General features: G+C 39.0%; 1 protein-coding gene and 1 pseudogene across 1 annotated transcript; both read right to left on the bottom strand.

Moving 5' to 3' along the window:
• Positions 1-393: 393 nt before the first annotated feature.
• Positions 394-1546, bottom strand: LOC123475649 (annotated as a pseudogene).
• A 15205-nt stretch (positions 1547-16751) lies between these two features.
• Positions 16752-19790, bottom strand: LOC123475648. The gene is made up of 2 exons (XM_045178642.1): positions 18117-19790; positions 16752-17855 (listed from the first exon to the last, which is right to left on the bottom strand). The coding sequence occupies exons 1-2, from the start codon at positions 19788-19790 to the stop codon at positions 16752-16754; spliced, it is 2778 nt and encodes a 925-aa protein (XP_045034577.1).
• Positions 19791-26563: the final 6773 nt, after the last annotated feature.

The raw sequence follows: 26563 nt of genomic DNA, 5'->3' as shown, positions 1-26563 counted from the left end.
TAAGCATTACTAGCAATAGATGAGAATTTAACAGAAAAAAAACTTACACGAAACGCTGCTCGTCGCCAAACATTGCGTTGGTCAACATATTGCCATTGTCATTTTGCAGATATTTTGTGGCAAATATTTTCCTCTGTCTTTTCGTTTCTATGTCCAACACAGGAACGAAACTTGCCATGTTAATTGTTGACAAATGGGAAACAAAACAAAGTGAACTAAAAGCTAAATAATAACGTGTCTACGACTCGTACGTCGTAGTTTTAGTTTCGTAGTCTGCTAACAATAGAAAACTGTTCCGCAACTACACATCCCTGTAAGATGCGTATTAGTTTTGCAATATGCACAATATTTTCAACCTGGTGGATTCCGATCAGCTTGGTTATTTCGGTCACTTTAGAATAGTTGTTTTTGTCCGAATTGACTTCCCGTATTTTGTTGTTGAGATCCTTGGGGGTTTTGTTCTAATTGACTACTGCAGTTCTGTGGTTGTTGGGATTGCGGCATGGACCGAATAGGGAAAAAAGCTTGGGCTTGAAAAGTGGGCTGGGACTGGAAACCGGTTAGGGGCCGAAAACGGTTTGGGGCTGAAAAACAGGTTGTGAACGAAAATTCGTTTGGGTCTGTACTTGTACGACTTTATTCAATAATTTAGCCGTTTCCTGGTTTTGTTGCATCAATTCACTCATTGATTTTGGATTGTTTTTTAACGTAACTTAGAATTATGATAGTTTCCCTTTTGTTTCGCTTGAAGAGATGTCATTCGAATTTGATGCGACAGCATTAATGAATTCTACGTTTCGTCTCTCTAATTTAGCTTCATTTAATACAGCAGCACAGTTTTCCGTGGCTTTTATCAAAATATCTAGATTTTTGAATTCTTTAAAGCTTATCCGTTCTCGAAGATTGAATTTTAGTCCCCCTAGAAATTTGTTCATTATCAGCTGTTCTCTCATTTCTAGGTCTTCCAATATCCTCTCTTTTGTTAAGTAAGCAAATGAATAAAATTTTTGTATGCGACTACATAAGCCCTAATTGATTCTCCTTGGTTGCGAATGCAATTATTATACTCGGCCAAATAGATTTTTCTACTGTCTCCTCCATGGTACCGTTCTTGTAGGCATTGTTTTATTTTTGAGAACTCCTCCACCTCTCTTGGAGAGCGTAACTGAAAAGGCGTTACGCAGTCGGTTGCTGAACCAAAAAGTTTAGAACATAGCAACTTTATTTTCCTGCCCTCTTCAAACTCTGAAGTATTCATTACTGCGTCAAAATGTTTGATTCAGTCTTCAAATTTCGTCGAACCTAATCCATTAAAGGCTGGCACTTAAGCGAGGAGGGAAACCGTCTATTGTTGTTGTTTTAACAATAGCTTTTGGCTCAAATAATAGCATTGACATGTTTCTATTGGGCAGAATTTTTCTATTATTTCTTTTTTCTGCTCTTCCTTAGTTTCATTCATTGATTTCATTACTTGTTTTGCTACTACTTTGGCGCCCATTTGCGCGTCTTCCTTTGACGCCCCTCCTGCTTTCATGCAACGATACATGTGATCGTAGTGGCTTTAATAATCCATTCTCGGTAGTTTTCCTCCCAAAGGTTTCTTACCGGTCTTAATGGATTGGTCTAACTGTTTGGGATAGCTGGGGGCTATCGGCCTGTTTCTCTCTGTTTTTATTTCTCTTTCTGTTACACTCTTTTCTTTCCCTAATCGGTGGACTGGTTTGTCCTCCTCTGTTGACGTTAGATTATCATTGTCATCTTCTCCGTCTTCTCTATCTCTAGAATCCTCGCTTTCATCCTCTTCTTCCGTTGTTGAATCTTCTTCTTCTCTCAGTTTTGTCTCGTTGATTTCTGCAGATTTTGGGGTCCGCCTACTCTCTTCTTCTTGATGCACCTGGGCTTTGTGTCTGTTACGACTACTCCACCGAGTTGGTGGCTGTCCGTTAATACGTACTTTACGTGTCTTTCTTTTCGGTATATTTAATTCTGTCTGATATTTATCTTCTTCGTCTATTTAGGTAGATCTTCTTCGGATTCTGACTTCTCAATCTCTTTTTCTTCGAACTCAGATAGCTGCGGGTATAGTCTCTCAGTAGGGGGATGTGTTCACCTTAATGCTTTCCCTTTGGAATTTTCCTAATTTGTGTCGTCCGTTGGTTTTTCGTCTTTTCCTGGCACTTCTTTGTCGGCTTCGTATTCTGTTTCCGAATTTATACTTCCTCGACTTCCTCGAGTCCAATAACATTTCTCGAATTCACTTCAATATCGAGAAGGTAAAAATTCTGCATTGCATTTTTTCGTGTCATAGCGGTTCTTTTCTTGTTAAAAAGACATTTTGTTATGCTCAAAAATCGGTCGTGTTGCAATACCAGTTTACAATAAGTTGGGTCCTATGTTGGGAACAAAGAGAACATATAAAAGGATACCATCTTGCCAGATATTTTCAACTACACATCGGAAGTGTATATTTCTAACTCAAGCAACATAAAAAGAACTCTTATATTTTTCTATTTCTCGAACATGCCATAACCCAACTTGACAGGGTGAAAGTTCTCGAATAACTCTCTTCTGCCTAACATGTGTCGGGTTGCTCCCGAGTCTTCAGACCACTTTTTAAAATCCTGTGAAAAAATGTATGACACGAAAGAGTAGTCTTCTTTTGGATAGTTTGTATCGTCTTGGCTATCAGCTGGGCTGCATCAGCTTCATCTGTTTCTCCATATACCTAATTCAATGTTTCTTTAGCGATTAATCGAGAGTTGAGGAGAGTGATGGGTTTTTTGCTATCTTCGTCATGTTCCACGCTGAAATCACTGATTTAAAACTGGGTGGGAGAGTAAAAGTAATCTTAATGATGATCTGCCTTTCTGTCATAGGAGACGCTAGATCATATAACTAATTTCCCATGTATTCAATTTCAGTAATGTTATCTAATACACTATGGCTGGGTTCGTAGCGTTAAGTTTCGACAGACATTGTATTTTACCAGAGTGAGTTTTATCACTACTCTGAGACAATGATAATGCTGTTACAATCGTGCGTTTTTATATGAGAGATTGAAGGTTAAGGAGGCAGAGGTTTACAATAACCTTTACTTCTGTAATTAACAATCAGCCTAAGGGAAAGTTGCATACATGACGACTTTCATGCTAGTTGGAGTTGCTGTTGCTGGGTGGGGTTGCTGCTGCCTGTTACAGTAGCAATATCCATAGAATTTTTGCTGCCAGCTGTATTTGTTTTCGCCAGTGCTTTGTTCATATTGGGACTTTAACCGATAACACATTTGATTTTCAGTTGTGCAATCGATCAGAGACCTTTGACATTTTTCTTCAATTGTTGATACAATGAAGCATCTTGCTGAGTTATCTAATGATTCCCATTTTTCCATCTCAGTGTTACGTGTGTTAATCTTGGCATCTGGAACAGGTTTCAGAGTTTCACCGAGCAAAATTTTTCGCAGTTTATATTGATCAAATACCATAAGAATGTGGAATTTCCAGAACGGAAAAATTGATTCGTTCAAATTTTCCATGTAAGCTATATCTTTTGGAGAGAATGGCCAGCCATTTAACATGGGGCCTTGTAAGAATTTTTTTAGAAATATATACAATGTTTCCGTTTATTAACTACAGGATTATTTAGAATAATCCTTTGTTACTGGGCCCATAACCTATAAGAATTAATGAAATGAAACTGCGACTTCCATTAAACAACAATCTGTATTAGATGAATTCGCATTACTCTTTAGATGGTCACATACACTCGAATTGCCCCCACAAGCTACTGAAGAGAGAGGAGGAAGACGAAAGAAACGAAGGATGAAACAGAAGAAATCAAGAGAGGCAATACGGTGGAAGATGGGGGTAAACCATCTTCAACTACCATTACAGTAATTAACAATTCTATCGAGTCATAAAAACCTGGTACATCCACCCTGATGGGAAGTCCACCCAATGCATTTTTGCCAAGTGTTCCCGTTTTCCCGAGTCTGACCATTGTTATAATCGCCGTGTTAGGTGTGTTGGGAAATTTTCAAAAAAAGCGTACTGCAGAACCAGAACAAATGATTTCAAATAGACTAAATATTTTTCCGTTAGTGTAAGTTACAATGTCTACTTGCTATTTGATTATATTGCAACGAGCGATCCGGGAGTAACTGTTTATTTTATATTTTAATCCACACGGGCAACTAAACAAGGTACAGCACTCAAAGGATACCACCAAAACAGGAAGCCTGCTTACACTTAGGAAGGAAACGAACAAGTATAAGAAAACGCTAACACAACTAACACACAACTGCTAAGACTACTGACTGATTGACTTACTCCCCACTCTAGTCTCTGCTCGGGTTTTTTAATGGTTCGCATCTTCCATCAATCCAATGCTAAAGCGATTGGAAGATGCAAGATGACCATTTCCGACGGATGGCAAGTCTCTCCGTTACATCTATAACGGAGGGTGAGAATGGACGTTGAAGCTCTCTCTCACGCTTCCCTCGTATTTCTTGGGCTTAACATAAACCGTTCGTTACATCCCCCCCCCAACCTGCGACTCGTCCCGATCGCATTTTTTTAGCGAGCAGAAACTAGACGAAACTAACACAACATGAAACCAAATAACATAACGTAATGTAATAGTTTTAACACACTACCTCCCACAAAGGAAAGCTACAAACTGAGGGAAACAAAATCAAAAGATTATTGAAAACACACACACTACCGAACACAGCAACCTATGAGTTTCGGGGGGAGGGTCGAATTACATTCGTCCCTCCACATCAGCTTCGTGGACCGCTAGTCGACCTTCCAGTTCGACTATGCGTTGGGTAACGCTGGCAAGTGACGAGTGATATCGATACCAGCTGAAAATTAAAGATGCTGCGAAGCCAAGCAATAAGCCGACTATCGCGATAACGAGTTCATAGGGATAACGGAGTCCAACGGTGCCGTCGACTTCCATAGTCACTCTTGATTTTTCCTCTTCTTCGATGACGCGTAAATGTTCACTTATGAGTGATTTGAATGACATGAAAACTTATAGGAAAACATGGCAATCGTTTAAAGCCGTGTGATTTCGATTGACGCGAAAGATTCCTGAAACGAAGAAGAAGTTTTTGTCCATGCACAGACCGCTTGACAAATCTTACTGAAAAAGACGCTTATTGTAAAAAATTAGCGAATGACAAAAAGACTTCAATTATGCTTTGAAGCTAACGGCTGGTGGACGAAATATTAAACATATTTCATTTGTCAGTTTGTTTAAATAAAATAAATCCTCTTTTCAATTTTTTTGTAAATTTTTCTTATATTTATTTTCTAAATGCTATAATTTTATTCGTCTTTTAAAATCGTCTGTCACCAATAAGCTTTCATGTTGCGAGAAAATATGGAAAACGGAAAACTTGAGAAAAAAGTCGGGGTGGGGGAAAGGTAACAATTCAGAGGTTAGCCTTTCCCCGACTTTTTTCTCAAATTCTCCGTTTTCCAAATATTGCTCGAAGCAAAAAATACTGAAATCATGGCAACCGTCTCGCTTTTGCAGTCAAAACAAACAAAAAAAAGTTGCATGCATCTTTTTGTTTGTATTTTGCAATTAAAAACTATGCCATCTAGCGCTCATCAAGAATTTTAATTGTTTGGGCTACCAGGGGGTGCCTCTTTTTTGTGGGGGATACTGTACATGTTCGAGGTCCTCCTGCGTAGACACTCCGAAAAGCCAATTGAGGACTTTGCCACCTCCGTTGACTAATCCTCGCTTCCGTCTCACTGGTTGCAGGTTGACGGCTGCTTTCAGGTCACTGAAACGTTGGTTACAACGCCGCAGCTTCGCTAACTCGTTAGGGCTCTCCCCTTTACATGTTGTTGTAGCGTTAGCTTGAATTAGTCTCTAGGGCCGTCATAACGATTAGCCATAGTATCAACTTTTACCTCAAGCTACTCGCGTAAGGTCTTCATCATGGTTTTCAGGTGGTCGAACGTAAGGTCGGTGGCCACCACCCATTCGGAATCAGAGAAAGCCACTTCACCCTCTGATTTAAAAATCACCCCTTGATAAGTCACCACTTCCTTGGCTGACGTGAGGTCCAACTCACCAATCACTGTTAGGAACGTGAATAGAGCGAAGGTCAGCGAGAATGTTTTTCTTGCCACTCGGATCCTAGCTGAACGCCGAGGTCCTCCACCCCAGTCTTCCACAAGTGGCACAACCGGGCGGGGGATAGTCATCTCGGCCTCCGGCGAGAGCTTCTGTTCCCGGTTATTAGCGTGAGCCTGCGGTGAGTGATCTCCAGACGACTCTTCTGGCTGGCCGCCAGTAGTCGTAAGGACTGGCGCTGGGGGCATTGAGCTTACACAATCAACGAACGGCTTAATCCGTTCCACATGTACGATTTCAGATTTTGGAGACCGCCCTCGTCGAAGCTCATAATTTCTGGGGGTGGTTTGGCGTATAACGGCATCCGGCCCAAACCAGCGATGTAGGAGCTTTTCTGATTTCCCTACCTTCCGAACGGGTTGGTAAATTAATACTTCTTCGCCCGGCTGGTAAGTCGGGGCCTTACAGCGCCCTTCGTCGTACCGAATCTTTTGCTTTTCGTGCACAGCGACGCTGAGACTTTGCACCTCGTGGCGTGCTCGTTGTAGCCTTTCCAAGGCCCACTCAGTAGGGTCTTGGTCATGAGGGGGAACAAGATTCGAATCTGAATTCAAAGCTCCGTCGATGGGGAGAATGGCCTCTCTCCCATACACGAGATAGAAAGGAGTTCTCCCCGTGCTCTCCTGCCGACTGGTATTGTATGCGAATGTCACGAAAGGCAAGTGTAACGAAGCCATCAAAATATATATATCTTTGCAAGATACCCACAATATGATTTACTTGCTTATGCTTATCTTATATTCATATTATATTCTTATTCACTATAATAAACGTTTTTGCTAGTTGCTTCATGTTCCACCATGTTGACCTAGATAAAACTTCCGGGTTCTGACTCACGCGTGTGAAGTACCTATGCGTCAAGAACATCACGCCATACGCGAAGATGCGACGTTTTATGGTGAGCCCACTCTCTGACAAGAATCAGACAAGTACCAGCTTGCAAGACGTTCAGTCGCCTTTGGCTTCAATTGTCACTCTTAAACAGTAGACTTTTATCTTGATGTCTTAGCTTATTCATCTTGATCGATTAGTTATTCCCCCACTAATTTCGTTCTTCTTTCCTCTCCGAGCATCACGAGTATTCGAATTATCTTCTCAACACGTATCCCAAATACTATACGTGTCAGCAATTGTTTCCCGTTTTTCTCCTCACGCTTGTACGCCCGCACTACCACGGTAAGATCAAACTACTTTGTCTCGAATCTCACGCTCAGTTTCCCGATTGGACTCACGTCCATGTATCCCTACTCGTTTTGTAAGCCTTTGGCCTCAGCTTAATAATAAAAAATCATCATTGCGGGTAAATACGTCTCTGAGTTTATTTACACAACCAATTGTCTTAATTCGTTAAGCCATTCACCGGAGAGGGAGAATGCTTGTAGTAGAACAGCAAACCGTTTTCAGTTGTCAGACGACGAACACATCAACCCTTACAAACCGTTCTCAGTCATCCAAAATTGTTAAGTTTCCAAAATGGACCAAATTTCACAGCTACCACCACTTGACTACCAAAAAATCGATGCGTGGGCCACAAGCACGGTACCGGCGACCACCCGTGGTGAAAGCTCTCAGAAAAATTTAATCATTATCGTACAGCTACACGACTCGAGCTGGGATCAACTCCAGCAAGGGCAAGTCACCATCGTTAGCCAGACACCACAATCATCAGACTCCGAGGATGGTAATTCGTGGGAGCTGGAACGCAACCGGTAAAAACGGCCCAGCTGTCGTCGGAACTCAGCGAGCGGATCTTCACAGAAGATTGGAGTGGCGTTGTCCACACTCTTAAACTGATCCTGGATTTGGATCCAACCAGACGTCATCCTCCACTCTACAACTGGCACCTGCACCAATGGGGAACAGGAGGCAAACGTAAAAAACGCCCACACACCCAGAGTTGGTAGAAGCACTCTCTTTTCGAGAGCGCGGTCTGAGCGGCGCTCAGAGCGACGACCGAAGTCGCTCAAACTGGAAAAACGTGAGCGGGAGCGCGAGCGAAGAACTCCTGAGCAGAAGTGTAATGACTGCAACGCCATCTAGCGGTCAATATTTAAAACTAATTGGATGAAGGAATATTTCCAAATGCATACTCTCACTCAGACGACGCTTCAATACTGGGCTCAGCAATTCAGCATCAGCAGTCACTAATCATATTCATCATCTCGTTCTGTGCTTGTGCCAATCAAGTAATTCAGAAGCAGCCCAAACAGGCATTTTATTTATCCATGGCCTCCAATCAGAGAAGTAACAAGACAGGTGAAAGAGATTTTAATTAAATTGAAACAGACTGTAATTCTCAATCGTCGTTAAAGGACAGCACTTTTGACAAATTAGTTTTTTTGAAAAAAAACTGGGAATTCCAGTAAGAACCCGTAGGATTCATCTTCTAAGTAAGTTGTAATGCAGTTGTAATGCCAAAATGAAGACGGAAATATACAGATTTCATATGTCATTTATTGTACGTGAGCGAAGAGCGCGAGCGCTAGCGAGAGCGTGCTCACTTTTTTTTGCGAGCGAGAGCTGAGCTACGCTCACTTTTCAGCACTGAGCGGAAAGCTCTGAGCGCGCTCTCAAATCAGTGAGCTACTCCCAACTCTGCACACACCCAGGAATGAAAAAACGAGAAAGGATGTGTAACCGACGCAAGAAAACACAGGAAAAAAAAAAAAACAAAACAAAAAAACAAAGGATCGGGAAAACAAAACAATTACTCACCTCTTCTTACTTATATGTTCTCCCCTGTCCTTCGTAGTCTGTGTTTATTTACAATTACGTTCTATTCCACTTACCATCGTTCTTTCCTATGTTACCTATCATTCTACCTTTACATTTAAGAGTAGTTTACATTTTAAGTAAATAAACGCAATAGTTGAACAGAAAACATAACAAACAACTCAAACGTTCATTGGACACAATAAAATGCGAGCAAGGTCTGAAAAGGACCTGTCCAACATCAATTTATTGGGCCATAATCGTCATTTGTGTGACAAGGTGCCCCGGGTTGTTCGGTTGGAACCGCCAACCCAGAGACGAACCGGTTCGACCCTATAACCCGCGATTGAACCCGGTTTACGCAACAACCCGAACTGACCCTCGAACTGAACCGTTAGTTTAATTAAAGAAATGACTTGCTGGGCATGTTTTATTCAGATTTATTGATTTACAAATTATTAAATTGAATTACTCTACTTTTTTTTACACTTAAAACTTTTCGAAAGCTTGTACGAATCTGTGAAATAGTTTATTTCACTTATGGATCCGAACAAACCGTTCCACATTCAAAATAATTATCGGTTTCTCCCTATTAAATACTATCTTTTGACAAAACAAGTTTCTTGGAAACACTTCCTTTCTCTTCCTACATCTTTTCCTATTATAATCATTAGATTAAACTCACTTTTAAGTAAATTAAATTTTTTTTGGCGGAATTGAGGTATGAACCATTGCCTCCCACAGCCAACACTCACACACACACACACACAAAGATGGAAAAACGCACTAGTTCCATCGGCAAGACACACATTTTCTCTAAATTCAGTATTTCTGTTACTGCCACTCCAATGTGCCACGCCCAAACGTCAGCGCCACCGCTATAGCATCCCCTATACACCCGCACACTTAGTTTTACCCTTACTTTTGCTCCCCTTTTCGTATGTTAGCCGCTAAAATGTGGAACTTGGACTTAGGAAAGTTTCAAGGACACATACACACTTGCTGGTATTTCACATCACTCTCCCCCCTGTTTCCGTGCATACCCTTTTCCATGCGTTGGACTTAGGAAAAATTCTCAACTTCGCATATGATCCTTAGTTTCTTTTTCTCGCCGTGTATTTTTAAACGTTTCTTTTCTTATTCCCCTTGCCAAATTAATGTTACTTTTAAAATTCTTTCTTTTTGATAACCGTCTGCGATTGCTCAGAGCCATTAAGAATGGGAATTCTTCAATTCTCTTACGCAAATTGCCAGCCAAAAGAAAATGACAAAAATAGCGTTCAAGTGAAATACGGTGTTTATAGTGAAGAACGGGCAGCAGCCAATTTTCCGGGATATATTTGCTAAAATGGAAAAACATTAAACACATCACTATGAGTTTTTTCGGCCAATTAGTGATTGTGCCGGACAAAATTTCCGTTGATACGATACCTTCCGAGTGCAACGACATGATTAACCATAAAAAGTGCAACGGAAATGAGATAAAAGCTTCAGATAATAAATATGTATTTGATTACGAACCAAAAACTTTGAAATATTGGATGAGTTCAGTAACACCAGATTTATTAACTGCGTCCTTGAAAAGGTGCAACTTTACCGACAAAGTGAAGACACTAATTTTCAGACACCTATTGGCACAGCTTCCGCGACGGCAGGTAACTTGTCACATAATCATTTAACATTGGTATGGGACACTACCTATACGCATCATACGGCACCAGGCAGGACTTGTTGAATCTGGTGTCGGTACACTAACAAGACAGATGGAAGATGCAAAGTCTTTCCGACTACAGGATGACGACAATCAACTAGATTTCCACTTAATTCTTCGACCTCCTTGTCTTCCACTTCAACAAAAGTGTACGAACCGTACGTCAGCTTATGATGTCGTTGGTCACCGAAATTATACATTTTGACAGGAGAGATAAAGAAAAATTCTTCTTCAGCATCAACAACGACACCACCGCTACCCAACGCTGAAATTTTCAACATACCAGCTAATAAACAGTATATTCGCGACCAACTCACCGATCACGGGAATGAATTAGCAAGACTAACTCAAATATTACAATGTGATTCCCGAAAGGCGAAACACGAACGAGCTATCGCATACGCTCAATATAATGGATGGTTAGCGGCTTCCCAATTAAATTTACCTTTGTGTACGAAACTCCAAGCTTTGGGTAGCAACCAAAACTCAAAAATTCTACGATAAACCTTGATGGATGGGAACTGGTAAAATTTTCACCCTGTTATTGGACCAATGGGTTTGTCAATTTTAATGGCAAGCCGTATGCATTCCGTAATAACACCTGGAACCCAATCGAGGAAAATATTATTTTACCAGAGCAGTCACTCCCCACTCATTTCGTTACGAAGATGTCAAATTTTCCGATTATGAACATTGAAGCAACCCAGCATACAGTGATACCATGCTTAACCACATGAATATCATGGCCGATATTGCGGCAGCGATGAAAGAACACTCACCAGATATATCTTCGGTACACGAAACATTGAGTACCACCAATGTTTTGATAACGGCATCCAATGTTGGGACCTATACCAGCTGGTGGGTAACAGTCAAGGATTATTTTTACATCGGTATACTCTGTATTTCCGGTATGGTCCTCATCCGTTTCTGCTATTGCTTGGGATATTTCGAAATCATTCGGAATTTATGCTGTTCCAAATTGAAAACTCCAACCACAACAACTTCCGGATCTATCGAAATGAATAACATGTGATTACGGGACGTAATCTCACGCCGCCAGGAATGATGTAACGAAGCCATCAAAATATATATATTGTAGCACGGAGGAATAATGCTGAGACTCAATGGGATTCAATTCGGGACTTTGTGGAGGCCACACCATTCTCACCACATCTCCTACAATTAAGTGACACAATTTTGAAAATTTACATTATCGAAACTTTCTCAAATGGAACAAGAAAATCCATATAAATTAAATTAATTACAATACCAGATTTCTCTTTTGAGGCCAAGTAGTTCCGACAGAAAAGAGAGGAATGTTTTGGATCGTTGTCTTCTTGGAAAACAAAGCCTTTTCCAAGAAGCTTTTTACCTCTGGAAGAGCTCTATGAACCAAAATGGAGTGGTACACCTTCTTATCCATAATACCCTCAATTCTCTTTAGACGTGTCACCCCATTGACGCAAATGCCGCCCCATATCATAACATTCCCACCTCCATGTTTCACGGTTGGGATAAGACAATTTGATTCGAAGCGTTCATTTTTAAAACGACGTACGTATGTTCGTCTTTTACTTCCAAACAGGTCGAATTTGGATTCGTCAGTAAATAACACTTTCGCCCACTGTTTTTTCTTCCATTTCACATGTTCCTTGGCAAAAAGTAGTCGTTTTTTAATGTTGCGTGGGCTGAGCAAGGGTTTGCGGCACGCTACACGGCCAAGCATTCCCCATGAATGTAACGCACGATTAACAACAGAACGACTAGCGGAAATTTTGTGGCCGATATTGAATTCCTGTGTTATAACAGACAATGTCTTCCGACGAGATCTTATGGAACATAGTTTCAAGTAACGACTATCCGAATTGTTAATTTTCGTTGGACGACCACTTCTTTTTAAATTTGCAACACTATTGGTATTTTTATATCGTTTTTCTGTCTCAGCGACGGTTGATAGTGGTCTTCGAACAAGTGCAGCAATTTTCCGCAACGAATTTTTTTGCTTATGAAGGACTACAATCTCAATTCTTTCTTCCGATGTAAGTTCCCTTTGCTTAGAAGGGAACATTGTGACACTACACCATGAGACACAAAAAACGAATGACACGAAAACCTATTATAGGCCTACCGTATTTCCTTTTCGTGTTTCAAAAAACAAAACCAAAAGAATAACATGAAAATTAGTTAAATTAGCAGAAATCCGGATGCTTTCCTATAGGAAAACAAAATTCAAACCTAGCCTCCAAAAAAAATCGATCCGCAACGCCTCTAGCGAGCATTCATGGGGGGACGGCAATCTTTTTTCCGTCGGAAGGAAAAAAGAGAAAGGGTAATGATTCTGGGATATGGCAACACTGGTGAGGGGGAATCGATGGAGAAAAAACGGAAAAATTATAATCCGTGTTTTCATATTGAATTTCATTTCTATAAATGAAACTAAAAAAATTAAATCTTATAACCACATATAGAGCTAATGCAGTTCTTTTTTTTAAGAACTTTCCCACCCTATAATATTAGGTAGTTACCGAATAACAGGGTTCCAAAGTAAGCCCATTCCCTACAAGGCCTCTCAGCCGTACGGATACTTTTGGAACGCGATACAAACCACATATCGCGTTGTTGAAAAATTCTTTAAAAAAATCACATGAAACCCCACCCTAATATTCACCTTACGAAATTTTTTTATTGAATTCCACCGAGAATTCTATTTATGGGAGCGTTTTGAAAAACGCGTTTTCCCTACTGATCCTCTAAGCCGTACGGATACTTTCGGTACCGTACGGTAAGGTTTGCCAGGCGTGTATTTATTAGACTTCTACAATAGCAATACAATCAAACCAAGAAGCATAGCACTACTCTGAATATTGTTGCGAATAGCACTGCTTTTATACAGAATTGCAAGTGGCACGTTGGGTGTGGCTTAGATAGCGGTGGCGTGTGGCAACTTGGTCATGTGGGCGTTGCCTTTGTGTACACCTTGCGTACACTCAATGTCCGTGCAGATTTGCTATCTTCTGTAAAGCGTAAATAATGCAGTTGGCTCGTTACATTCCTCCCCCCCTGTACAGCAGGATAAATTGGTCCTCCAATTTTACCTTTGTGTGCAGACTACAGGTCTTAGGAAGGCAACGTGAATTGCGCCAAAAAAATATATAGTTATAAGAAGCGTCTAAACTATTATAGCATTGATAACATTTTGCGCTTATTAAAATAATTGGGTGTTATTTTCTTTTAGATGATGTCTGGCTGTTGATACACTTGTTTTTTCTTTTTATCACTCGGAATGTTCGAAATAGATTTCGAATGCTAGTTTCGTCATCTATATAGTCCTGTGCATACTTCCCGTCCGCATTGAGGTTATCATCTCGAGCTCCTCGACGTAACAATATTTCTATAATATCTGTATGCCTGTGCCTTACAGCTATTTGTAATGCAGTTTCCTTTGATGTGCGTGATCTTCTATTGATGAATTCCGCTGGACATACTTCCGCGACGAATTTGTTGTTATATTTAGCAGCATAATGGAGCACTGTTTCTTCATCCAGCGTTTGGTGTACAATAATGCGATCCATCCACAAGTATTTAATACATTCCATATTATTGAGAGCTATAGCCACTAGTAATGGTGGCTCTCCCATGCTGTTTTGGATGTTGAATGTATTACCGTGATGGGATAGAATACGGAGTAAATGGACATTATTATCCGCTGCTGCTCGGTGTGCTATTGTCATCCCCTCCTCGTAAATATTGCTATCAGCTCCGTATTGAAGGAACATATCCGTCACATCGTATCTTTCTTTTATCACACTCCCGTGTAATAATGTTGTTCCATTGGGGAAAACAGTGTCCAGAATCTGTTTTATGTTTTTCCCAATTTCTCTTGCTTCTAGTAGGTGATTTCTAATCATTTCTCTTGATACTTCCAGCAAATTGTAGTTGAATTCTCCTTTCATTAACATCGTTATGGCGACGATTCTTCTTCGCGTCATCTCCGTGTCCATAGCTGGGAATGTTTTCATCATACAGTTTTTACAGTAGGCCGTTTGTGTAATTAAGGGAACTGGTAAGGACCACGTTTCCTGTTCTTCTTCGTTGTTGATTACACTTACTGTCTTACAGTTGGCGGCCATTTCACTGTCTGACGACGATGGGTCTAAGTCACTTTCTATTTTACTGTAGTAGTAACCCACTTTACTCGATGATGTTTCTTCTTCTTCCGTTTCTGATGGTGATATAGAACTTTTCTCTTGTATAAATTCACAATCGCTTTCACTTTTGCTGTATCTTGTTACGTCTTCTTCCATACTTATATTCCGTGATATCTGCATACTTTCACTTGCGTTTGCACTAATTTGTATATCACTTTTAACTTCATTACCCATTAGATTAGCTAAAAGTTCGTCTTCCCAGTCGTTTCCTGTTGGTAGCGTTTCACTTATTTCCAATTGCGGAGTATCTTCTTCAATCCAAGTCATCAAGATTTCATCACTCCAGTCAACATTTGTTAGTTCTACGTTTTTCTTGGTTGGGTCCATTTTTTTTTTTTAATGTATCTTTCCGTGGAGGGTTGGTAATACAACTAAAAAGTTTTTTCTTGCTTGTTTGTCTGTTATATAGTTGGAGTACCTACCCCTAACATGCTCAAGGTTGCTTACGATTATCTACTAAAGAAATCTACTTTGAATGACAATGTTTTTTTTTTGTTTTTTTTTTTATATGTCCTTTGTCTTTTAACTGTCTGAGTCTAGTCTGAGAAGCTTTTCTACAGTATATGTGAATGTTTTGTTTAATTGATCCCTCCTTTTTGCGAAAAAAAACTTTTTAACTTTACATGTAAATGTTAGATTTTAACGACTCCTCCTTATAAGGAGTTTCAGTCTCGTACGCGATTTCTCTCTTTTGTAAAATGGACTTTGGAATGTTATTTCTTCCCCCCCCCTGTTTTATTGTTTTATTATTTTTATTATTGTTATTTTTTTTTTTTTTATTTTATTAAGGTTGCGTCAAGGCGATCAAAGTAGTCTGGTGTAGCGTCTTCTTTGTTCTTTAGTTGTCGCTTGACTGTCTTTGCCGTTTGAATTTTTCTTTTGAATCCCCCATTTTCCGTCATCATGTATACGTTGGATTTCGTTTCTCAGCATCGTGCTGAAATTAGAATGGCTTTTTCGCTTTTTCACCCGTTGATCTTCCAAAATCCGTGTTGTGAATTTCGTCGCTTCACGACTGCCGATGTGCAGTTGTTCGATGAGTTGTTTAACACGGTTCGGAGTGGTGTATCCTTTCCCGTTGCTCCCGTATCCGTGGTGCAACCTGTTTGGTGTAACGATTTCTACTACAAGTAAGTCCGTTTTTTTTTTTCGTTTGTGTTATCCTTTTCTTGTTTGATGGGATTTTTTTTTCTTGTTTTGTTATTTTTGTTCTATTATTATTATTATTATTGTTTATTATTTTATATATTTTTTTTTTTATAGTGAATATCCTGGCTACGCCCGACTTCGCGATGTTCTTCCACTGCTGCACGCACGGTTCTTGTGGTGGGCAGAATCCGGGGATGATATTTATCATCCTTCAGCTTCGGTTTCTAATTTTTATCCGGAGTTGACGTATGCCGATATCCAAATACGACTTGAGCACCGCCAAGTCCGATGGGCTGTTTTGAATCATTTGAGTGATTCTGCTGAGGAAGATTGATTTGCTTTTCCGTCGGTGTACTCTATTTTTCACTATGGTTTTGTTTTGTATTTTGTTTTTGTTTTTTGTTTTTGTTTTCGGTTTTGTTTTTGTTTTAACTACTGATTGGAAATAAAATCCTTTTCTACATCTACGATTTTTGGTTGTTTTTTTTTTTAAAGTACGGATTGGAAATAAAATCCTTTACTACATTTATGATTCTTTTTGTTTTTGTTTGTTGTTTTTTTTTTTTTTTAAGTACGGATTGGAAATAAAATCCTTTACTACATCTATGATTCTTTTTGTTTTTGTTTGTCGTTTTTTTTTTAAATCGTTATTTGTTAATTGTACGTTTTAAATGGTCTTCTGGAGTACATCTGCATAGATCCTCCCACACCATTCCGTAGCCAACGACATAACTGCATGTCGTGTGACTTCCTGTACATTCCTTGTTTTGCTCGTTTTCCCATTTTAATTCTTCGATAGGATACAATTTTCCTTTCTATGGTGCACTTGGTGTGTTTATCGACGTAAGGGTGTCTTTTGGTGTTTCTGTTGCTAACGTCATTAAAGGTGCAAATTCCCTAATGAACGGTTTTTCATTTGCTCCTCCAGCGCTGTAGATGGGTTCTGGTATCATTGAATCCATTTCTTGACCATCACTTTCGCTCACGTTACGTGATTGCTTGCGTCGTCTGAAGCTTTCCTTAATCCGTGGAATAGGATTACAGGCAATAAAAATTCTTAGACAGATGAGAAATAGGATGAATCCTATCGCTGAGAGAGCCATAATTTTTAATGTGTCAAACCAGGAAAACATGTTTCCGATTTGATTGTCCTGCTCTTCTGTTACTAGGATGTCAGGTAACTCTTTGCCTTCTCCTTCATTAATTCGTCCCACCAGGTCATTTAGGATGTTTAGCTGTTCCATTTCCATGGTTCCATGAGCTGGATGGTTCCTTAATCCATAGTCGAAACTGTTTAAGTGCAGTTCTTCGAATTCTGCAATTAAATCCAGATTTGAGGTGTGTATGGTCGCCTCTTGTTTAATCCAGTCTCCTGCTGTGGCGTTATGTTGCCACGTATGAGGATATCCGTTGATGTTTATCAATTGGGATTTCCAAAAGCACTCCGAATACGGATGAATAGACCATCCGTCGAGTCCGATCGTACAGTTGTTTTTTCCGTAAACAAAAAATTGCTGGAACCCACACTTGGTCTCTTTTGCTGATAGTGATATCCTTTTTGGGTCGCATTGTTGCAATGTCATGGCTTGACCAAAACCATATATCCTTGTACACATTGGAAGTCCGAGTGCGGCGGCTGCAAGCAATCCATTTGTTTGGGCTAAGATTATGGCTTGCGTTCGTTTTATCTTTGATAACTGGCAGTAAACATCCCGAATTTCTTTTGCCAATTTATTGTCGTGTTCAGTTTCAATACTGATTTTGTATTGCTCGTGCATTTTTCCAAGCTCGTATTTTATCAAGTCACTTAGCTCCTCAGTGGATTTTGGTAGACCGTTACTTGTATTAGCGTCATTTAGCGGTCGATAGTCACCTATTACAAGTTCGTGTGCTGTATTTTCTTTTTGTTGTGTTGAAGCCTTTAATTGGTCATTTGAATTTTTGTCTTGAAATTCTGACTTATCTCGGGTTGTATTGTTTTGTCTCTCAAATTTTTCTATATCTTCTTCTTCGTTATCCCTTGATTTTGTTATTTCAGTGGTTGTTGTTTCGCTTGGCTGTTCTCTTATTTGACTTGGTGTAAGATATTTTAGGTTTATAGTTGGCTCGGTGGACGAGATAATTTCAGCTTGGTTAGATTTTGGTTTTATTGTGTCTGTCGTTGTTGTTTCTGTAAAAACTTTTTCTGTAGTTGTAGATGACTGTGTCGTGATAGTCGTTTTGAGTGATGAACTAGTTAATGTTGTTGATGCGGTTGTTGATGTTATTGTTGGTAATTTCTCTGCTTCTGTTGATATTGTCGTAGATTTTGATGTTTTAGTTGATTTGGGTGTAGAGGCTGGTATTTGTGTGGTAGTGGTAGTTTTTAGTGTGGTAGTATTTGGCTTTTGAATGATGGTGGTCGGTTTTTGTGTGGTAGTGGTTGGTTTTTGTGTGGTTGTGGTTGGTTTTTGTGTGGTTGTGGTCGGATTTTTTGTGGTTGTTGTCGGCTTTTTTGTGGTAGTAGTTGATTTTGTTGTTGTTGTTCTGAAGGTTGTTGTCGGTTTTGTTGTGGTTGTAGTCGGCCTAATCGATGTTGTTGTTGTTTCTGTCTTCGCACTTGTTGTTACCTTGGCTGCAATGGAAGGTATGACTGATTTATCTGTTGTAGCAGTCATGGATGTTGCTGATTTTGTCGTTATGGTCGAATTTTTAGTTATTCCTTCCGTTGCGTTTGTTTTATAGTTAATCTCCTTTGGATCACGATGGTTTAATGGTGGCAAGATTGGTAGATTTTTTCCAAATAAGGCGTGTTGCGTATGTAGAGATATTATTGCTGCTGCCGTCAATGTTCTAGGTTGATGTGGATTCCGGTACTCGAAGCTAAAATGTTGTTTCTGGCTTGTTCCATGACAGTGTCCCAATGATAATTTGTCGATCCGTCTTGTTAGGCATTTCCGGTCCGAAGCGCCTGAATGAAGTCCTGTTCTATCACTGGCCATTAATTGTCCTGTGTGATCGAATGTTCCCCAGATGGAACTTTTATCTGAGCATTCATGCAGGATGAGCATCGTTGTGTTTGCTTTAATGCAGTTGTTTGTGTTAAATGGTCTTATCGTGAAGTCGGAGGAATATTCGAAGGCTTGGCCCTTGCTGGATACTTCGCTACAGTTAGCCACGGTTGTTTGTGATTTCACCAAGGGGTCATTACTTGTTAATAATTTTTGAAGGCTTGTTTGACATTTGATCCAATTAGGATCGCATGCTTCGAGTGTTATTGGTTTGTTAATGCCATTGTGTGTTAAACATTTTTCATCGGGTGACTTACCATGTTTCATTAGTCCCCATCCTATCATGTCCCATATGATATTTCCTTTTCCATGGTTCCGTTTTAATAATCCGCCGAAAATTGGCGAACTGACGGTTGTTGTCACTGATGTCCTCTGTTCCAACTGGATTTCTTCGAATTCGTCAATGGATGCATCTGGGAAATTGTCCAACACATCCGGGTTTGTTGTTAGGATTTCGATAACCCATTGTTGACTTTCACTAATTGTTCCTTGTCTACTGCATGTTTTCAGTGTTGCCCATCTAACTCGTCCCTCTTCTTCATCATGTAAGGTGATGCATAGGCCTGTTTCCAGAGAAATCCATTGGTAGTTGGTTAAATCCAGGATCCACCTTGATGTGTTTTCGGTGCAATTTTCTGCCATAATTTGATTGTTTTCATTTGCCACGATGCAGATGTTAGTGTTCATAAGCCTTATGCTGTGATCTACGATGTATTCGAATTTTGTTCCTGTTGGCAAAGGATCTTGGATATCATATTGGTTGTGGACTGATACTTGCGTGTTTATTGATGAGCCATTAACCATGGGATACGCAATTGTATCTTTTTTAATCATTATTCCATTTTCTTCTACGTTTGTTATTATAGGATGTCCCAATCGTATCGATCCCCATGCATACGATATGCTGTAAAGTCTTTTTCCCATAGCTTCTTTTTTAGCACTATTGTCAAGAAATTCAATTTCGTTATTAGTCGACCGTTTTACTTTGTTTGCTACTGGGTCTGCGTATTCATTGCAAGACCATGTACCTACATTTACTTGGTTTTCACAGGATGGTAATGAAAATTTAAAATTTTTATATAACTTTGTGGTCGTCTCTACTGGAAAAATAAGAAATGTCAAAGGCATCCCTACTACTTTAAATCCAGGTTGGGTAAATTCCTTATTATTTATATCTGGTTTGTTAGAGAAGGTTATTTCTATCTGTTTGTTATTATCTAGAAGACGGCTAGTGTTTACATTAGTCACTGAGTTTGTTAATTCTATATACCCTTCACCTTTAAAAATAATTTGTGAATTTGATGAATTTGTTGATCTATCTCCCCATACTATGGTGTTATGATTTTGTGTATACTCCCCTTCTTGCTGAGTGGTGTTTAAGAATCCAAATGGACTTTCCACTAAGCTTTCTGGTGTCTCTTGTTTTAATGTTATCTCTTCTGCTAAACAATTTAATGCATGGTATTCTTTGATAGCATACCACTTCCCTTCCCCTGTAGGAGTTGATGTAAAACTCAACGTTGTTGTTCCTGCCTGCATAAGATTTCCACCGCATTTTTTATTATTTACCATCTCCCAGCATTCAATTGCCGAGAGTAATTTTGTTTCCTGTGAATAAACTGTGTCAAAAGACCCTATCCAGAAAGATCCGGTTATTTTCTTAGTTTTAATCCATTGTTTGCAAGTCCATCCTTTCCAAGTTTTTACTGGATTTTGTTTAGTCATTAGCGTATAATTTGTTAGGTATCGTGGTTGATGATTAGTGCTGGGGTTTTGGCAATAGTATGGTGAGTTAATATCTAGAATTCCTCGTGTTTTAACATAATTGCAATCGCATACAGACGAGAAGATTGTGTGGGTTGTTTGCAATGTAGTTAGAATGCAAAAGAGTAGTAATTTTTTCTCCATCTGTTAAAAAAAAATTAATTGCTTTTTAGAAATTGGATGCCTGATTTCTCGATCTTAAATTATATCGTGAGGTTGTCCTAAAGTCAGAATTAGTCTGGTCTATTGGATTGGGGAATAGCATTCTTGGATCTAAGAATGATATTATGGGTTCTTTCAGTCCAAGTTGCTTTTTAGGCCTCCCTGGCCTTCGTCTAATGGCTGTCGTTTCTGCTTCTCTCGCTTCGATTTCTTGTTCTTGGTTGGCCGGAGCATCTCGTGCCATATAAGGTTTAAGTCGGTTGCAGTGAACAATCGACTTTTGTTTTTCATTTGTAATGTTTTGGATTTCGTACGTAATTTCTGAGAAACCGCGTATGATTTTAAATGGACCATTCCATCTATTTATAAATTTTCCGGCTTGAGGTGGTGCTTTTAATAGTACCAGATCGCCGGGATTGTACTTGACACTTTTTGTCCCTTCATCATAATACTTTTTCTGCTTCGTTTGGGCTTTGAACAAATGTTGGTTCGCTAATTCTTGTGCCTTTTTCCACTGGCGAGAATATTCTTCATGTTGATTTCCCTCCATTTCGTAATGACGGTTGATCTTGATGTCGTTTGGTAAAATGGGTTCTCTCCCGTAGAAAAGGTAAAATGGGCTATCTTTCAGAGTTGCTTGTTTAGACGTGTTGTATGCGAATGTGACGAATGGCAGATACCTGTCCCACTCCTCGGGTTCGTCTACCACATAACAAGCAAGCATATCACATAGCGTTCTATTAAACCTTTCTACCAATCCATCGGTTTGTGGATGATATGCAGTGGTACGCATTTGTTTTATCTTAAATAATTTACATATTTCTTGAACAATATTTGATAAAAAATTTGTTCCTTGATCTGTCAACACGATTTCTGGGGCTCCATATTTTGTTATTAACTTATTTACTAGGATATTGGCTATTGTTTGTGCGGTTTGATTTTTCATTGGAAATGTAAAGACAAATCTACTGGCATAGTCTGACAATACTAAAATATATTTATATCCCTTAACACTTTCTTGAATTGGTCCAACTACATCCATTGCAATTCTTTCCCATACCCTATCTACTGGTGGCAAAGGTTGCAATGGTGCTTTACTCGTGCCAAATGCTTTTCGTCTTGCACACTTTAAACAACTGTTAACGTATGCCGTGACATCAGATCGCATATTAGGCCAAGAGTATTGCCTTTGTAGTCTTGCTAGAGTTTTTGTTATACCTAAATGTCCTGCTAATATGTGATCATGATTTTCCTCCATGATTTCTCTTATTTTCACAATGGGAACTACTATCCTTCCATATTTATCAATTAGTTCTTGTTTCTCATTTAACTTATATCCATTTATATTTCCTTTTTTATTGCCGTTCTGTATCTTTTTAAGATTCTCTATTATTCTTCGGCAATAGTTATCTTCATGCTGTAATTCAGTCCATTCTTTCTCCAAATTATTAACTTGGGATTCTGTTTTCGATTCTACTTTAGCAATCGGTAATATTGGAATACAACTAAGAGTGTCGGCGTTTTGGTGTGACTTACCAGGTCGATATCCGATTACGATGTCAAATTCTTGTAGTTTCAATGCCCATCTTACTAGTCGTCCTGCCGGTTCGGATTTGCTCATCAACCATTCTAAAGGTCGATGATCAGTGAATACCGTAAACTTCCAGCCGTATAAGTACGTTCTGAATACATCTACAGCATGAATGATTGCATATGCTTCTTTCTCTGTTGTTGACCATTTGGCTTCACGGTCGTTCAGATGTTTAGAAGTATACGCGATGACGACTTCTAGGTCGTCTGATTCACTGTGATCCTGTTCGTCGGTCGCAGCTGAATCCGCTGATTGAGGTGGAGATTGTATTTGTGCCAAGACTGCTCCTATTCCGTATCCTGATGCATCCGTATAGATGATAAATTCGCGCGTGAAATTGGGATAGCTCAGAATAGGTCTAGATATGAGGCAGTTCTTTATACAATTAAAGGCGTCCCTTTGTTCCTTCCCCCATTTCCATTCGACTGACTTCCTTGTCAGTGCTGTCAATGGATGAGCTTTATCAGCGAAAGCTCGGATAAATTTTCGATAGTAGCTTGCTAGTCCCAAAAATGAATTCAATTCTTTTGTGTTTTTAGGTGCAGGGTAATTAATAATTGAGTCCAATTTTTTAAGATTTGGTGTTATGCCTTGTTCTGATACTATGTAACCTAAATAGTCCAACTTCTCTTGAAAGAATTCGCATTTTTTTCGTTTTAGTTTTAAACCCGCTTTTGTCAACAATTTAAAAACTTCTTCTAAATGTTTTATATGTTCGTCAATCGAACTACTGAAAACAATAATGTCATCTAGATAAACCAATGCAAACTTAAAAAGTACATCTTTCAGGATGTTATTCATTGCTCTTTGAAAAGTGCTTGGTGCATTTGTCAATCCAAACGGCATACGATTGAATTCATATTGTCCAAATTCACATATAAAGGCTGTTTTATATTTATCGCTTTCTTCTATTTCTATTTGCCAGTATCCGCTTAATAAATCCAGTGTTGAAAAATACTTTGAACCGCACAATGCATCTACGGTATCATCTATTCTAGGTAAGGGATATCTATCTTTTATTGTTATTTTGTTTAATTGTCTATAGTCAATGCACATTCTCATTTCACCATCCTTTTTGTTAACCATTACGATTGCTGCTGAGAATGGACTATGACTTTCTCTTATTATTTTATTTAGTAGCATATTATCAATCTTCGATTTTACCGTATTTTTTAGCGTTTCAGGCGTTCTACGCAGACGCTGATTAATTGGTGCGCTAGCTCCCGTATTAATGAAATGTTTGACATTAATAGCCAACCCAAGGTCTGATTCTTTATCTGCAAACAATCTTTCGTTTTTTACAAGCAACCATTCAATTTTTGTTTTTACTTCATTAGAAAAATTGGGTATTTTAAAGTCCTTCTTTTCTAATTTTCTATTTTCCTGGTATGATAAATCTAATTGACTAAAAGCTTCTAAATTAATGTAGTCTTTTGTAGTTAATGGAAGTTCCTCTTCTTCTACATTGGATAAAGGCCTTAGTGGGATATTTATTCCCACTTCGGAAAAAGTTATGCTATACAATGGCAATATACTCTCGCAAAAACTATGTTCTACTCCATAGTGATCATAACTGATCTGCTTATTTTTAGTGTTAATTTTTACGTTATTGCTAGCCAAAAAATCTAATCCTAAGATACAATTTTCATTAAGATTTTCCATTACATAAAAGTTGTGGTTAATGAAATGATTCTTATTTATTGTTATTTTAAATTCATATTGGCCTAATGATTTGAGCTCTTGTCCTGATACTGTCCTAAATATCGGATCATCGCTATTTATTATTTGTTTTAAATTTTTATTACTTATGTTAAAATAAAAGCTAGATGAAATTAAACTTGCTGCTGCACCAGTGTCTACTAAAGCTTTTGTTTCTTTTTCACAAATTCTAATTGGGATACGTATAAGTTTAGGTATTTCCGCCGTAAAGTTAGGTTTTACATAATAGTGATTAATGCTATTGGAATTATAGAGTGAGTGGTTTCCTACATTTGACGTCGTGGTTGACGGTTGATACGTGCCATATCTGTCCAACATTCTCTTGCAATGTGTCCTTTTTTGTTACACTTGTAGCACGTAATGTCACTGTTTTTCGCTGGTTGTGTGTTGTGAAAAGGTTGTCCTCGTGGTTGATACTGATCACCAGTAGATTCACGCCATGGCTGATTTTGAGGGTTCCCAAAATTTGAGGGTTGGTAATTATTCCTTCGCGGTTGATACAAATTATTCTGAGGCCGTTGAAATTGTCTTTGGTTTAGTTGCCGTTGGCCATTTTGATGTGGCCCGTATGAATAAGGTGTCTGGCGTTGCGTTGTTGATTCTTGAAAACTTTCCCTTCCCCTCTGGGCGTTATAGTTGTCTCTATATGGGCTGGCTTCTCTGCTTCTGGAAAAACTTGGTTCTCGGCTGCGTGAGTAGCTTGATTCGCGGCTGTTTTGTTGATTATTATTAAATCGCACTCTCGGATACTGTGGTCTTGAATTGTGTTCCCGTGATTGTGATCTGCGGGGCTCGTATTGGTCAGTTGCTGCTATGACTGCAGTTTTTTCCTGTGATATTTCATTTTTATTAGCACATTCCATCTCTAAAATTTTCTGTCTTAATTTCTCTATTTCGAAATCCTGTTGTTTTCCATGGTGTGCAATGCCGGCAATGACTGCTGTTAGTTCTTTGTCGTCATTGTTTTCTTTGTTTTGCAAGATCTGTTCCGAAATAAACAGTTGTTTGCATAGTGCATCGAAGTCGTTGGCATCTTCTGGCATTCGTAGGTAAAGTTCCGTTTTTATTTTTGGTAAGATCCCTTGGATTAAAATTTTAATTTTGGTGGTATCCCGCATCTTTTTTACTTTACTCAAGAGCTGGTCTTCCACAACTGTCTTGTTGTGGTCAAGTTTTTCTTCTTTTCCTTCGATTCCGTCGTATAGGTTGTTTAATCTTGACACGAAAGCTCTGCAGTTTTCTTCCGGTTTCTGTTTTAGCTGCAATAATTTTTTCTTTAAGGCGGCTAGATCACAAGCGTCTTGGAATCTTGCTATGATTGCTGATCGCCAGTCATCGTATTCAAGTTCGTCTCCTTGCTCTGATACGTACTCTTCGTGCCAATCCAGAGCTTCACCTTTAAGTCTGTCTGAAAAGAAACGTAATTTTTGGGCGTCGTCCCAATTGTTGTTTCTTGCTACGTGCTCAGCTGTTTTAAGCCACTCCGTTATCATTTTGTCTGTGCTTTTTCCTTTGTATGGGGGGATGGATTTTTTATCTTCCCGAGAGAACAGTTCCCCCAATACTTTTACTATTGGCTGAGTAAAGGTTTTGATCATGTTTTTTTCTTCTGCGGTAGGGGTTTTTTCTGTTGATTTTCCTATCGGGTGATATCTCGAAGTCTCAGCTTCCTCGGAAGTATCGTGGTCAAGTCCCATGATTTTAAAATTGGGTTTCTCTTTGTTAAAAAGTTCGTTCTGTTTCTGCAATAGTTCTATTGTTTTATTCTGGGACTCTATTTGATTTTTTAGAGTTTCAATAATTTGCTGTTGCTTTAAAACGTGCTCTGTATCTAATTCAAAATGTAATGATTTGTCGTTTATTTCACTTAGTGATGTTAGATCGTTGATTTGTTCTATTAGTTTTGAAACTTCTCCTGTATGTTCTTCTGTTCTAGAATTGTCTGCGCTCTCCGCTTCGATGTAAAAAACTTCTTTTTGCTTATACTCCACTAGACGTTCCTCAAGGCGTTGTATCTTGCTCTCTTGAGTTGAAATGAGTGTTTCTTTATCTCTTATCTGTCTTTCGAGGTTTCTATTCCTTGCGGCTAATTCTAGTTGCCCTTTGTGTAGACAGCTTCTTTCTCCCTTTGTAGTTTCGAGAGAGTTTTTCAATTCTCTTACCTCCTTTTCTAATTCGTCGCTTCTTTCTTTCTGTGCCTTTTCGTGTTTCTTAACGGTATTATAACTTTCTAGGAGTAACTTGTTTTCGTCTTGGAGTTTGTTTATATTTTCTTGACCTTCGTTTTCCACGTGTGCTGCGGTTTCTTCCTTCTTTTTCAATAGTTTTTTAAGGTATTCTT

Source organism: Daphnia magna, linkage group LG9 (genome assembly GCF_020631705.1).
Source record: "Daphnia magna isolate NIES linkage group LG9, ASM2063170v1.1, whole genome shotgun sequence".
Taxonomy (NCBI): Eukaryota; Metazoa; Arthropoda; class Branchiopoda; order Diplostraca; family Daphniidae; genus Daphnia; species Daphnia magna.
This window is presented reverse-complemented; position numbering and strand designations above follow the sequence as displayed.

Coding starts and splice junctions, on each gene's coding strand:
- LOC123475648 (XM_045178642.1), bottom strand. CDS start 19,790: ATGGTTAATGGCTCATCAATAAACACGCAAGTATCAGTCCACAACCAA. Junction 17,856..18,116: donor CATCTACAACTACAGAAAAA/GTTTTTACAGAA, acceptor GACCAATTAAAG/GCTTCAACACAACAAAAAGA.